Source organism: Mus caroli, unplaced genomic scaffold (assembly GCF_978045245.1).
Source record: "Mus caroli unplaced genomic scaffold, Mus_caroli_1 scaffold_3, whole genome shotgun sequence".
Classification (NCBI taxonomy): Eukaryota; Metazoa; Chordata; class Mammalia; order Rodentia; family Muridae; genus Mus; species Mus caroli.
In genome coordinates, this window is record NW_028227258.1 from 132,541,324 (window position 1) to 132,556,173 (window position 14,850).

At 40.0% G+C, this 14,850-nt stretch overlaps 1 protein-coding gene across 1 annotated transcript in view; it reads right to left on the reverse strand.

Annotated features, from left to right (window-relative positions):
- LOC110291392 (EGF-like and EMI domain-containing protein 1) overlaps window positions 1-14,850 on the reverse strand; it is a 699,291-nt gene that overhangs the window by 87,741 nt on the left and 596,700 nt on the right. Inside the window, 4 exon segments of the mRNA XM_085836072.1 lie at window positions 11,495-11,668; window positions 13,912-14,098; window positions 14,686-14,746; window positions 14,748-14,814. Of these exon segments, the coding sequence (XP_085692198.1) occupies window positions 11,495-11,668; window positions 13,912-14,098; window positions 14,686-14,746; window positions 14,748-14,814 (489 nt within the window).

Here is a 14,850-nt window from a genome sequence, read left to right on the forward strand (position 1 = left end):
GATGGAGGCTAATGAGGTTTTTTTGTTGTTGTTGTTTCGTTTTGTTTTTTGATTTTGTAAATACACAGTAATGATTTGGCATCCTCTGCTTGAAATCTTACTGTGACCTGTTGCAGTTCCTATCTCCACTCAAGTTGCCCACCCTTAATGGGTTACATTGGTGGACCCTGAGAGGGAGAACAAGGGGGAATGGAGGTCTCTGGTGGCAAGTGAGCATGATGAGAACAGACTTGGGAAGCAGCTTCAGTGGGAGAGCTTGGTTAATTGGGACAACAAAGGTTATTGAAACCTTTGCGAAGTGGGTAAACAGGGAGAGTATAAACCATTGTCCAGGCCAGGGTGCTGAGCATGCCTAATGTGTATACAAAGGGCAGGGAGTACACCCTGCTTGCTAAGCTACATGACCCCCTCTAAGAGGCAACAGTCGGGGTGCAGGACAGCATGGGCCAGAACATGAGAGGATGGTGTGGGGATAAGGGTGGGCCAGTATATAATGCATTCTACACTCTTGCTCCAGACCCATTTCCAAGGGCTCCAAGCTTCCCTGGCACACAGCTTGTCAATGCCAGAAATTAAAAGCTCCAAACTGAGTACCTGAGCTGGGGTTAACAGAAATCATGCTCTCCATTTCCCGTTGCTTTTTCTGAGGTCCTTGACCTACCACATGGCTTTACATCTTCTCAAGAATGCCATTCCCACACATTGCCTCTTCCCTGTTCTCTTTTTTACTATTTTATAAGTATCTCCTTGTCAGGGTCTGAATGGCCTTACATCCAACCATGCTTCACTATTTAATTTGCAATACAATATTTGTCTCAACATTTGTAATCTATGTCTGTCTTGAACCAGATCACAACTTCTGTAGGGTAGGACTGGGATTTTTTTCTGGAACAGTGTCATCATTCCCAGCAGAGCTCATTTGCAAACATTTATCAAATGTGTATACACTATTGCTCTTAGGGATAAGAAATTGAATGGTAAGCAGGAGGCTTCCTACACTCCAGAAAGGAAAGTACATTTGATTTCCATGTTCCCACTGACTGTTCCTAATGCATTTTCCAGTGAAGTCTTGGAAAACTCGGGGTAATACTTTGTTAATTATATCTCTGTCTTCAGCAACTGAGTTCTGCCTAACCAGTGGGGGAAATGTGTCCTCTTCATTGATTTCCATGAAGAACCTATCACAGTCACTGGCATTTTGTGAGCTCTCCACCTTCAGTTTCTCTTCTCCCTTCCTCTCTTTCTCGTCTCTTGCTCTGGTTTCATCCTCCCCTTACTTTTTTCATAAAAGTCTTACTCTCCTCCTTTTGTTCTGTATAAAAGATGAGCTCTCCCCAGGTTCTATTTCTGGACCCACATTCTCAAGCCCAACATTTTCTTGATATGAAGACACATTCTTTTCTTGTATCAAGATTCATCCTGCTTACATAACAGCAACCCAAGTGTCATAGTTACTGTTGTATGGCTATGAAGAAGACCAAAGCACAACTTATTAAAGAGACTTTTAACTGGGGGCTTGCTTACAGTTTCAGAGGGTGAAATTATTGGCATCATGGTAGGGAACATTGTGGTAGATCAGCAGACAAGTGCCTTAGCAGTAGCTGAGAGCATACATTTTATCCTTAAGATGAAGGGACACTGAGGAAAGGACCAGACCTAGCATCAGCTGTTGAAACATCATTGCCCATCCCCAGTGACACACCTTCTTTAGCATGGCCACACTCTTAATTCTTCCTAAACAATCCACCAACTAGGGACCAAGTACTCAGATATATGAATCCATAGGGTTCATTCTCTTTCAAACCCCCACCTAGTGTCTCTTATTTTGTTGTTATACTTGCCATGGCCAAAGCAGCTTTAATCTTGTCCATGTAGATACAGACTTTCAAGCCTTCATTTGTATTTGAACCCTTACTCCCCAAACACCCAAGCTTGCAGTGGCTCATCTTATTGATAGGACATTCCTACCTTCTTTACACATCCTCCCATAAACACCTGGAAGGCATTGGCTCTGTCTAGTTTGAGTATCACAGATGCCTCTGTTCTGACAATTGTAGTTGCCCGTGAACTCCTTTTTGTTAGCATCTATAGAACAAAGTGTGAGTGAATAAGGAAAGGTAAATGTGTAATGGAACATCCTGCCTGTCACAAAGGAGCCAGAAGGAGAGGTCAGAAGGAGAGATAATCTTTCTATTAGGATGGCTACTAAGTAATTCAATTATTAGTACCTTGCAGACCCAGGGTAATACTCTGGCATAGTACTAGTTTCTATGATTTAATTGCCCATGGGGAAGGTCCAGATGCTACAGCTGGCAAAAATAATGATGACTCAAAGAAATGCTAACAAGGTTCAAATATTTATGACCTTGCTCCTTAAACTGGTTTCAACACTGCCCAGTCATATTTGCTGAATAACCCTTAATGAGAAACTGCATATTCTACTCTGAGAAATAGTGACAAAATACAGGGAGAAAAATGTCATGTTTTAAAACTAACAATGAACACAACAAGAGTGCTCCTGGGAACTCGGGGCTTGAGTGCTCTTGGGAACTCCCATGGTATTTTACATTCTCATAGTTTGATGAAATTAACTAAGGGACAGATTTCTCTGCTTTGTTGATGTTTTTTAGAAGTGCCAGATATTCAGAAATGTACACTGAAGAAATTGGGACTTTCTTTAACATGATAATTTTATTAGCTGTTTTAGTTGACATTCTACTATAAGCTTTATTCTCAATCTATACTTATTATGCATCTTAGCTAGGGTTTCCATTGCTGTGAAGAGATATCATGACCACAACAGCTTTTATAAAGGATAACATTTAAATAGGGCTGGCTTACAGCTTTAGAGGCTTAGTCCATTATCATCATGACTTATGGCAGCATGCCGGCAGACATGGTTCTGGAGAGGGAGCTGAGAGTTCTACATCTTGATCCACATGCAGGAGAAATGAACTAGGCAGACTTGAGTATTTGAGAACTCAAAGCCCACCCTGTAATGATGTACTTCCTCCCACAAAGACCTTAGAGGATAAATTGTTAATAGGAACATGTCCTAAAATGAAGGTGGAGGACATGGAAGGCATCACAAGCTTCCCTGCTCGTCAGCAATCCATGCCATTGGGAGTCACTTTTCTCTTTCCTCTTCATTAGATAATCAAACAGTGTTCCGTGATTTCAACATGGACTTTCTTCAAAAGAGATGTAGTGATAAGAGGCCCTGATATTAAAATTAAATAATGCACTGTGATCCTTCAATCATTTCCTTATAATTTGTTGAACTTATTCTTGAGCAGTCTAAGTAGATATTTTCCTAGTGGACCACTGAAGATACTGGGATAATCATTCACTCAGTGGGGAGCTTGATGGTCCTGATTCCTACCCAATCTATTTTTAACTTCCTTGGTTGCATTTTTAAATGGCAGTCATCTTTAAAGTTTGCAATTTATATGAACTTTAAAGAATATCCCACTCCCTTTTTGCTGTCAAATTAAAGAATATCCCACTCCCTTTTTGCTGTCAAATTAGTTGAAATCTGTGAGTTGATTTGGGTTGTTCTGTGTTCATTCTTAGCCTGGGCTTTCTGTAACAGACTTTTCCAGAGAAGCTTGTGGGCACTCAGGCCATCTGTCAGGTATTCCAAGTCTGAGGACATGGATGTCTTGTCCTTTTATCCCCTGGCTCTTTAAATCTCTCAGTTTAAGATTCATATCAGTGATGCTTTCTTCTAATGCCTCAGGGGTAGTTTTATTTCTTATGCTACTGTAACAAAGACCATGTGGTCAGGCCTTACATGTATATCAATGGGCTTGCATGATAAAGCAAATTTTATTGTGTTACTCATATGATGTCATTGCACAATTTTATAATATAGGATATATGAACTGACAGGTCAACATCACCAAGGGTCTCCACCAAGATTTTTCCTCACTATAGTGATGTGTTTGACATTTCAATAGAGAGTAAATTACAACAACTAAAAAGGAATTGGACCTGACCAAAGAGAACACTCCCTGAGAAAGAATGTCAACACAGTAGGGAGAGCGCTTTCTATCTACTAGAAAAGGTTAATGCTTGCAGAGGACTGCAGAATCACATAAAGCATCAGGTAACAGGCAGTACGAGATCTTCAGAGATCTGCGTAATATAGAAGCCATTAAACTAGAAGTGCAGAATATGAAATGGCCAGTGGTTTATCTTCTTAGAAATACTTAATTGGGCAAAGACTACAATATTATTTTTAGTTAACAATATAAAAGCTCTCTATTTTATTATTTTTTAAAATTAGGTATTTTATTCCTTTACATTTCCACTGCTATCCCAAAAGTGCCCCATACCCTCCCCCCACCCCCCTACTGACCCACTCCCACTTCTTGGCCCTGGCGTTCCCCTGTACTGAGGCATATAAAGTTTGCAAGACCAAGGGGCCTCTCTTTCCACTGACGGCAGACTAGGCCATCTTCTGATACGTATGAAGCTAGAGACACGAGCTCTGGGGGGTACTGGTTAGTTCATATTGTTGTTCCACCTATAGGACTGCAGATCTCTTTAGCTCCTTCTGTACTTTCTCTAGCTCCTCCATTGGGGGCCCTGTGATCCATCCAATAGCTGACTGTGAGCATCCACTTCTATGTCTGCTAGGCCCTGGCATAGCCTCACCAGAGACAGCTATATCTGGGACCTTTCAGCAAAATCTTTCTAGTGTATGCAATGGTGTCAGCGTTTGGAGGCTGATTATGGGATGGATCCCCAGGTATAGCAGTCTCTAGATGGTCCATCCTTTCATATCAGCTCCAAACTTTTTCTCTGTATTCCTTCCATGGGTGTTTTGTTCCCAATTCTAAGAAGGGGCAAAGTGGCTACATTTTGGTCTTCATTCTTCTTGAGTTTCATGCGTTTTGCAAATTGTATCTTGTATCTTGGGTATTCTAAGTTTCTGGACTAATATCCACTTATCAGAGAGTACATATCATGTGAATTTTTTTGATTGGGTTACCTCACTCAGGATGATGCCCTCCAGGTCCATCCATTTGGCTAGGAATTTCATAAATTCATTCCTTTTAATAGCTGAGTAGTACTCCATTGTAGAAATGTACCACATTTTCTGTATCCATTCCTCTGTTGAGGGACATCTGGGTTCTTTCCAGCTTCTGGCTATTATAAATAAGGCTGCTATGAACATAGTGGAGCATGTGTCCTTCTTACCAGTTGGAACATCTTCTGGATATATAATTCCCAGGAGAAGTATTGCTGCATCCTCCCGTAGTACTGTCCAATTTTCTGAAGAGCCACCAGATTGATTTCCAGAGTGGTTGTACAAGCTTTCAATCTTACCAACAATGGAGGAATGTTCCTCTTTCTCCAGATCCTTGCCAGCATCTGCTGTCACCTGAGTTTCTGATCTTAGCCATTCTGACTGGTGTGAGGTAGAATTTCAGGGTTGTTTTGATTTGCATTTCCCTGATGATTAAGGATGATGAACATTTTTTCAGGTGCTTCTCAGCCATTCGATATTCCTCAGGTGAGAATTCTTTGATTAGCTCTGAGCCCCATTTTTTAATGGGGTTATTTGATTTTCTGGAGTCCACCTTCTTGAGTTCTTTATATATATTAGATATTAGTCCCCTATCTGATTTCGGATAGGTAAAGATCCTTTCCCAATTTGTTGGTGGCCTTTTTGTCTTATTGACGGTGTCTTTTGCCTTTCAGAAACTTTGCAATTTTATGAGGTCCCATTTGTTGATTCTTGATCTTACAGTACAAGCCATTGCTGTTTTATTCAGGAACTTTTCCCCTGTGCCCATATCTTCGAGGCATTTCCACACTTTCTCCTCTATACGTTTCACTGTCTCTGGTTTAATGTGGAGTTCATTGATCCACTTAGATTTGACCTTAGTACAAGGAAATAGGAATGGATCAATTTGCATTCTTCTGCATGATAACCACCAGTTGTGTCAGCACCATTTGTTGAAAATGCTGTCTTTCTTCCACTGGATGGTTTTAGCTCCCTTGTCAAAGATCAAGTGACCATAGGTGTGTGGGTTGATTTCTGGGTCTTCAATTCTATTCCATTGTCCTACTTGTCTGTTGCTATACCAGCACCATGCAGTTTTTATCACGATTGCTCTGTAGTAAAGCTTTAGATCAGGCGTGGAGATTCTACCAGCGGTTCTTTTATCATTGAGAAGAGTTTTTGCTATCCTAGGTTTTTTGTTAATCCAGATGAATTTGTAGATTGTCCTTTCTAATTGATTGAAGAATTGTGTTGGAATTTTGATGGGGATTACATTGAATCTGTAGATTGCTTTTGGTAAGATAGCCATTTTTACAATGTTGATCCTGCCAATCCATGAGCATGGGAGATCTTTCCATCTTCTGAGATCTTCTTTAATTTCTTTCTTTAGAGACTTGAAGTTCTTATCATACAGATATTTCACTTCCTCAGTTAGAGTCACGCCAAGATATTTTATATTATTTGTGACTATTGTGAAGGGTGTTGTTTCCCTAATTTCTTTCTCAGCTTGTTTATCCTTTGTGTAGAGAAAGGCCATTGACTTGTTTGAGTTAATTTTATATCCAGCTACTTCACTGAAGCTGTTTATCAGGCTTAGGAGTTCTCTGGTAGAATTTTTAGGGTCATTTTTATATACTATCATATCATCTGCAAAAAGTAATATTTTGACTTCTTCCCTTTCGATTAGTATCCCCTTGATATGTTGAATAGGAATGGAGAAAGTGGGCAGCCTTGTCTAGTCCCTGATTTTAGTGGGATTTCTTCCAGCTTCTCACCATTTACTTTGATGTTGGCTACCGGTTTGCTGTTGATTGCTTTTATCATGTTTAGGTGTGGGCCTTGATTTCCTGATCTTTCCAAGACTTTTATAATAAATGAGTGTTGGATTTTGTCAAAGGCTTCCTCAGCATCTAAGGAGATGATCATGTGGTTTTTGTCTTTGAGTTTGTTTATATAGTGGATTGCGTTGACGGATTTCCTTATATTAAACTGTCCCTATATCCCTGGAATGAAACCTACTTGGTCAGGATGGATGATTGTTTTGATGTGTTATTGCATTCAGTTAGGGAGAATTTTATTGAGTATTTTTGCATCGATTTTCATAAGGGAAATTGGTCTGATGTTCTCTTTCTTTGTTGGGTCTTTCTGATGTTTAGGTATCAGAGTAATTGTGGCTTCATAGAATGAATTGGGCAGAGTATCTTCTGCTTCTATTTTGTGGAATAGTTTGTGAAGAACTGGAATTAGATCTTCTTTGAAGGTCTGATAAAACTCTGCACTAAACCCATCTGGTCCTGGGCTTTTTTTGGTTGGGAGACTATTAATGAGTGCTTCTATTTCTTTAGTGGATATAGGACTGTTTATATTATTAATCTGATCCTGATTTAACTTTGGTACCTGCTATCTGCCTAGAAATTTCTCAGTTTCATCCAGGTTTTCCAGTGTTGTTGAGTATAGCCTTTTGTAGAAGGATCTGATGGTGTTTTGGATTTCTTCAGGATCTGTTGTTATGTCTCCCTTTTCATTTCTGATTTAATTAATTAGGATGCTGTCCCTGTGCCCTCTAGTGAGTCTGGCTAAGAGTTTATCTATCTTGTTGATTTTCTCAAAGAACCAGCTCCTCATTTGGTTGATTCTTTGAATAGTTCTTCTTGTTTCCACTTGGTTGATTTCGCCCCTGAGTTTGATTTTGTTCCTGACGTCTACTCCTCTTGGGTGAATTTGCTTCCTTTTGTTCTATAGATTTTAGGTGTGGTATCAAACTGCTAGTGTGTGCTCTCTCTAGCTTCTTTTTGGAGGCACTCAGAGGTATGAGTTTTCCTCTTAGAAATGCTTTTAATGTGTCCCATAAGTTTGGGTATGTTGTGGCTTCATTTTCATTAAACTCTAAAACAGTCTTTAATTTCTTTCTTTATTCCTTCCTTGAGCAAGGTATCATTGAGAAGAGTGTTGTTCAGTTTCCACGTGAATGTTGGCTTTCTATTTTATATGTTGTTATTGAAGATCAGCCTTAGTCCATGGTGATCTCATAGGATGCATGGGAGAATTTCAGTATTTTTGTATCTGATGAGCCCTGTTTTTTGACCAATTATATGGTCAATTTTGGAGAAGGTACCATAACGTGCTGAGAAGAAGGTATATCCTTTTGTTTTAGGATAAAAATTTTCTGTAGATATCAGTTAAATCCATTTGTTTCATGACTTCTGTTAGTTTCACTTTGTCCCTGTTTAGTTTCTGTTTCCATGATCTGTCCATTGATGAAAGTGGTATGTTGAAGTCTCCCACTATTATTGTGTGAGCTGCAATGTGGGCTTTGAGCTTTACTAAAGTTTCTTTAACGAATGTGGCTGCCCTTGCATTTGGAGCATAGATATTCAAAATTGAGAGTTCCTCTTGGAGGATTTTACCTTTGATGAGTATGAAGTGTCCCTCCTTGTCTGTTTTGATAACTTTGGGTTGGAAGTTGATTTTATTCGATATTAGAATGGCCACTCCAGCTTGTTTCTTCAGACCATTTGCTTGGAAAATTGTTTTCCAGCCTTTCATTCTGAGGTTGTGTCTGTCTTTTTCCCTGAGATGGGTTTCCTGTAAGCAGCAAAATGTTGGGTACTGTTTGTGTAGCCAGTCTGTTAGTCTATGTCTTTTTATTGGGTAATTGATTCCATTGATATTAAGAGATATTAAGGAAAAGTAATTGTTGCTTTCTATTATTTTTGTTGTTAGAGTTGGCATTCTGTTCTTGTGGCTGTCTTCTTTTAGGTTTGTTGAAGGATTACTTTCTTGCTATTTCTAGGGTGTGATTTCCATCCTTGTCTTGTTTTTTTTTTTTTTTCTGTTATTATCCTTTGAAGTGCTGGATTCGTGTAAAGATAATGTGTGAGTTTGGTTTTGTCCTGGGATACTTTGGTTTCTCCATCTATGGCAATTGAGAGTTTGGCTGGGTATAGTAGCCTGGGCTGGCATTTGTGTTCTCTTAGGGTCTGTATAACATCTGTCCAGGCTCTTCTGGCTTTCATCGTCTCTGGTGAAAAGTCTGGTGTAATTCTGATAGGCCTGCCTTTATATATTACTTGACCCTTTTCCCTTACTGCTTTTAATATTCTATCTTTATTTAGTGCATTTGTTGTTCTGATTATTATGTGTCAGGAGGAATTTCTTTTCTGATCCAGTCTATTTGGAATTCTGTAGGCTTCTTATATGTTCATGGGCACCTCTTTCTTTAGTTTAGGGAAGTTTTCTTCTATAATTTTGTTGAAGATATTTGCTGGCCCTTTAAGTTGAAAATCTTCATTCTCATCTACTCCTATTATCCGTAGGTTTGGTCTTCTCATTGTGTCCTGGATTTCCTGGATATTTTGAGTTAGGATCTTTTTGCATGTTACATTTTCTTTGATTATTTGTGCCCATGTTCTCTATGGAATCTTCTGCACCTGAGATTCTCTCTTCCATCTCTTGTATTTTGTTGCTTATACTCGCATCTATGGTTCCAGATTTCTTTCCTAGGGTTTCTATCTCCAGTATTGCCTCACTTTGGGCTTTCTTTATTATTTCTACTTACCTTTTTAGGTCTACTATGGTTTTCTTCACTTCCATCACCTGTTTGGATGTGTTTTCTTGTTTTTCTTTAAGGACTTCTACCTGTTTGGCTGTGTTTTCCTGTTTTTCTCTAAGAACTTGTAACTCCTTAGCAGTGTTCTCCTATATTTCTTCAAGTGAGTTATTAAAGTCTTCCTTGATGTCCTCTACCATCATCATGAGATATGCTTTTAAATCGGGGTCTAGCTTTTCGTGTGTGTTGGGGTACCCAGGACTGGGAGAGGTGGGAGTGCAGCATTCTGATGATGGTGAGTGGTCTTGGTTTCTGTTAGTCAGATTCTTATGTTTGCCTTTGGCATCTGGTAATCTCTGGAGTTAGTTGTTATAGTTGTCTCTGGTTAGAGATTGCTCCTCTCGTGATTCTGTTAACCTCTATCAGCAGATCTGGGAGACTAGCTCTGTCCTCTGAGTTTCATTGGTTAGAGTACTCTCTGCAGGCAAGCTCTCCTCTTACTGGGAAGTTGCACAGATATCTGGCATTTGGACCTTCCTCCTGGCAGAAGATGAAGGCCCAAAACGGGGTCTGCCTCAGAAGCTCTGTGGCTTCTGCCTGTCTCAGAAGTTTTTAGCTTCTGTAGTCCACAGTCTCACCTGTACAACTAGTCTCGGCCGGATTCGGGAACCAAGATGGCTCCTCCAGGTGCTGTGGCAAAGCCCTCCTGGGTGGGGCGGACACCTCTCCTCTGGCAGGGAAGGTGCCCGGATGTCTGGAGCCTGAAATGGGGTCTGCCTCAGAAACTGTCCTCTAGGGACCTTGGGGTTGTCCGCTGACTCTGGGCCCAAGGTTACCCCGGTGCTGGCGCCAACTGGAAGGAATTTGTGACCCTGGTCAGGCCGGGTTTTCTGCTTCCCTAATGCTGTCTCAGGTCCTGCGTGATTGGATTGGAACAGAAGTTGTGTTCCAGTCATTGGTGGTACTAAGATTGCATGGAGAGTCCTCTAGGGGACCTCTGCCGACTCTGCGCCCAAGGTGACCTGGTGTTGGTCCAATTTTTTTTTTAAATGAAAAGAATTTATTAGAACCTGACTCTAGAAGGCTCTCCATGACTGTGTACAGAAAGTGGGCTGCTAAAAGGATGAGAGTGGCAGAGAACATGATCACAAGGATTCTGGGGGAACATCCTAAAGACCTGAAGGAGTCATGCTGGCAGAAAGATGTCACCATGTCAGCTTGGGTCCTGTGCCTGAGCTATGCAGTAGAACATGTCTCTGATCTTTTTTCTTACATACAGGGAGCTAAAAGGAAAAATCTGCTCACACCATCTTCCATATAATCATGAAGACACATATTTTTAAGTACAAGAGAAAGTTAAAAAGAGAGAAAGAAACTCAATGCATTTTATTTCATTACGTGGAAGTTTCAACTCCTAAAAGCTGTCTTCATTTAAAACACAAATGAAATGATATTTGGATGGCATCATATTTAAATTTTTGATAGCTTCTCTTGAGAGCCTTATATAAAAAGATGAAACTATTACCATTGGCTATGTTCACATAATTTTTTTAGAGGGGGAAGTGGGGTAAACAACAGAAGTAAGCCCAGTTAAACAATTTCAATTTTTAAATTTTTATTCAAATTCACTGTACTTCATAATATAAACCTTCCATCGGGAATAGCTGGCCAGGTGCTGGTGATTTATTCAAGTGCAAGGTTTTCATAAGACCAGCCTTATTAGAAGCCTTTATTAATTTCTATGTTTTATGTGTTAGTAGGATTTGGAGTACTGCCTTCCCCTGAGAATATAAAATCTCCCCATGCTGTTATATATTCAATTTATAAGCACCGGCATTCACTAGTATTCTTTATATACGATAAACATATTATTATCTTTACTGGATAGTTGATAAGTAAATTTTAGGGTGCTTTTGTTGAGGAGAACTCACCCGCAGGAGCTTGCTGCTCTTCCCCAGTTCTTAGGACACTGCTTTCATTGCATATAAGGCCAGTCCATTCTGCTGGGCACAAGCACCCACTCTTTCCTTCTTGGCATCTTCCTCCATTCATACAATCTTCACAGCTCAAGCTGCAGTCCAGGCCAAAGGTGCCATCTAAACAGACTGCCATGAGAAAATATGTTAGTTGGCCCCTGGCTACAAGTGTAACCAAAAGTAAAACAAAATTCTTAATACCAAATAAAATCAGATCAGATGTCTTACACACACACACACACACACAGAGACACACACAAATCCAGAAAAGGACATTAGCAAAGAGATATCTTTCAACATAGAACATATTTTATTTCTGTCAGATATGGTATGAGATTATTGTCCCATTCTTAAAGAGTTATAAAAGAAAAATAAGTCAGACCTATGATTGATTTCAGAATAGGGGCAGCTAGGCCATGCTTGCTAATGCTTTCTATTTTAGATAGGTGTTTCTATACATAGGTTTTAAAGTGAATTTTTATTGAAATTTAACATTCATGTGTAATGATGCACACATTTCAAGTATACCCTTCAGTAGTCCACAAACTCAGGTCAAGATACCGCACATTACCTGCCACCTAAAATGTCAAAGCTATTAGTCTCATAAATAAAAGACTATCATAATTTCTGATACCACACATTTTTTTTTCTGAATGATTTATAAATTGTAGAGTGAGCACTTTGGTGGTCACGTTTCTTTTGTCAATACGTTTGCAGGATTCTTCCACACCCTGTGCACAAATCTTTTGTGTCTGATTAGTTTCCTATCTCTTACTGAAGTGCAATAAATTCATGTCTCCATTCTTTTCTTGACAAAGCTCATCCTAACTTGAATAAATTTAAAGAAATTTTTTTACTTAGTTGTTTACCCTTGAGCTCATGTTTTGTCACTTTGGTGTGGGAGAGAAGGGTGGATGTGGGCCCTTGCTGCTCTGTGCAGTGCTGATTTCTACCATGCTCACAACTGTGCTGCTGAGCACTGTGCCTTGCACATGTCTTGCTTTCTTACCAGCTGTCTGCACGAATTCATGGTGCATCTCATGAACAGGTAAGTGACTGAAGGAAAGAGAAGATTTCTCTTTTTCCAAACCTGGTCAAATGATTTCAGTCTGTGTTTGTGTCTCCGAACTATACTTATTCTGATTTGAAATAGGCAAAGCAGCAGAAATTTAAGAATGAAACATTCAAGTGTTTCTTCTTTATGCAGGAGCATATATAGATATTCTGATAAATAAACTATAACACAAATATAATACTGACAGTTTCCATTTTATTTTTATATTTGTTTAATTGTTTATTTATTTAGGTACATGTGTATATATGTGCGCACATGGGATGAAGTCAGGGAACAGCTGTTGGGAAGGATTTATTTTATTCCACCATGTGAATCCTAGATTTGAATTCAGGATGTCAGGGTTATAGCTGACATCCTGAATAGGGTCATTTACTTAATGAACAATCAACACAACCTATAACCCCACACTTCCATTTCTACATATACCTCTATTTCTGTCTTTATTATTTAAAAAAATGGAAGCCAAGAGATGACAAATTATATAGGAAGGTCTGCAAAACTGGAGACTTTGGTCCTGTTTTTCTACAAAATCTCCCATTCCATCATTTGATGACATTAACTATTTATTGCGGTTTGTATATGCTTGTTCCAGGAAATGGCACTTTTAGGAGGTGTGGCCTTGTTGGAATAGGTGTGTCAATGTGGGTGTGGAGTTTAAGACCTTCATCCTGGACTGGAGAGATAGCTCAGTGGTTAAGAGCACTGACTGCTCTTCTGAAGGTCCTGAGTTCAAATCAATCCCAGCAACCACATAGTGGTTTTAAAGAATTATATATATATATATATATATATATATATATATATATATATATAGTTGACCTGCCGGGCGGTGGTGGTGCATGCCTTTAATCCCAGTACTTGGGAGGCAGAGGCAGGCAGATTTCTGGGTTCGAGGCCAGCCTGGTCTACAAAGTGAGTTCCAGGACAGCCAGGGGAAAAAAAAATCAACAACAACAACAACAACAAAAACCCAAAAAACCAAACCAAACAAAACAAAAACATTCATCCTAACTGCATGGAAGCCAATCTTCTCCTTTTTGCCTTTAGAATAAGGTGTAGAACTTTCAATTCCTCTTACACCATGCCTGCCTGATACTGCCATGTTCCTATCTAGAAGTTAATGGACAGAACCTCTGAACCTGTAAGTCAGCCCCAATTAAACATTGTCTTTATAAGAGTTGCCTTGGTCATGGAGTCTGGTCACAGCAGTACAACCCTAACTAAGACACTATTATAACAAGATGGAGTTATCTAGTGATGTCTGACGTTGAGAGCAACAAACCAGTCCTTTACTCACCAACTCTGTGCAAGGCTGTCAGACCTTGGACCGCTCCTTCTGCTTCCAAGTCAGCATCATCATTGTCTTCATCTTCATATGAAGCAGTCAGAGAAGGATCAAGATAAGGGAATAGCTGGGGTGGGTTCTGAGACAGACGGCCTGGAAACCTCAGAATGTCTATTTCCTCTTCTTCTTCCTCTAACTGCTCATCTAAAGCTGAGGCCAGAGAGAGAGAGAGAGAGAGAAATGACTTTCAGCAGTGTGGATAGAAGAAGGAAAAAGCAAGCAAGCATTAACAGATAGTGAGAATCTGAACTAGACAGCCAAGCAGGATGACTAATATGCAAAGAGCTTTGAGCAGGCTCTTCAAAGGCCCATTGTACCAATAGACAGATGCTGTCAGCATGGGGATGAATTACAGAAGGCAGAATATAAGGGAAATAAAATAAGGCTAGAAAGAAGAAAAAGAGGGTGGAGGGAGTCAGGAAGGAGAAAAGGAATGAGACAGAGAGAAAAATAAGAGAAAAGTAATGGAGAGTGAGGAGAAAAAGGAAAGAGAGAATAAAGAAGGAAGGGGAGGGTAGGAGGAAGGAAGAGATGGAGAGATGGGTAGGAGAGAGAGAGAGAGAGAGAGAGAGAGAGAGAGAGAGAGAGAGAGAGAGAGAGAGAGAGAGAGAGAGAGAACTGAAGGAGTGAGATAGGGAGGGGTGTGAAGGTTCCTCCCTAGCATTCTGAAGAGTAGTAGGTCGAAAGAAGTTAGGAAGGGCTCAGCACAATCCCTTGACTGCTGACAGAGAGAGGGAAACAGGTTCTTCGATCACTTTTGATTCTGTACCCTTATTCACAGGCACAGACATGTTCCCACGGAGTTGATGCACATCTGGCCACCATTCACACTGACAGCCAAACACTCATCCACATATAGGGAGAGTAGAGTTAACAGCATCTGGCCTTTGT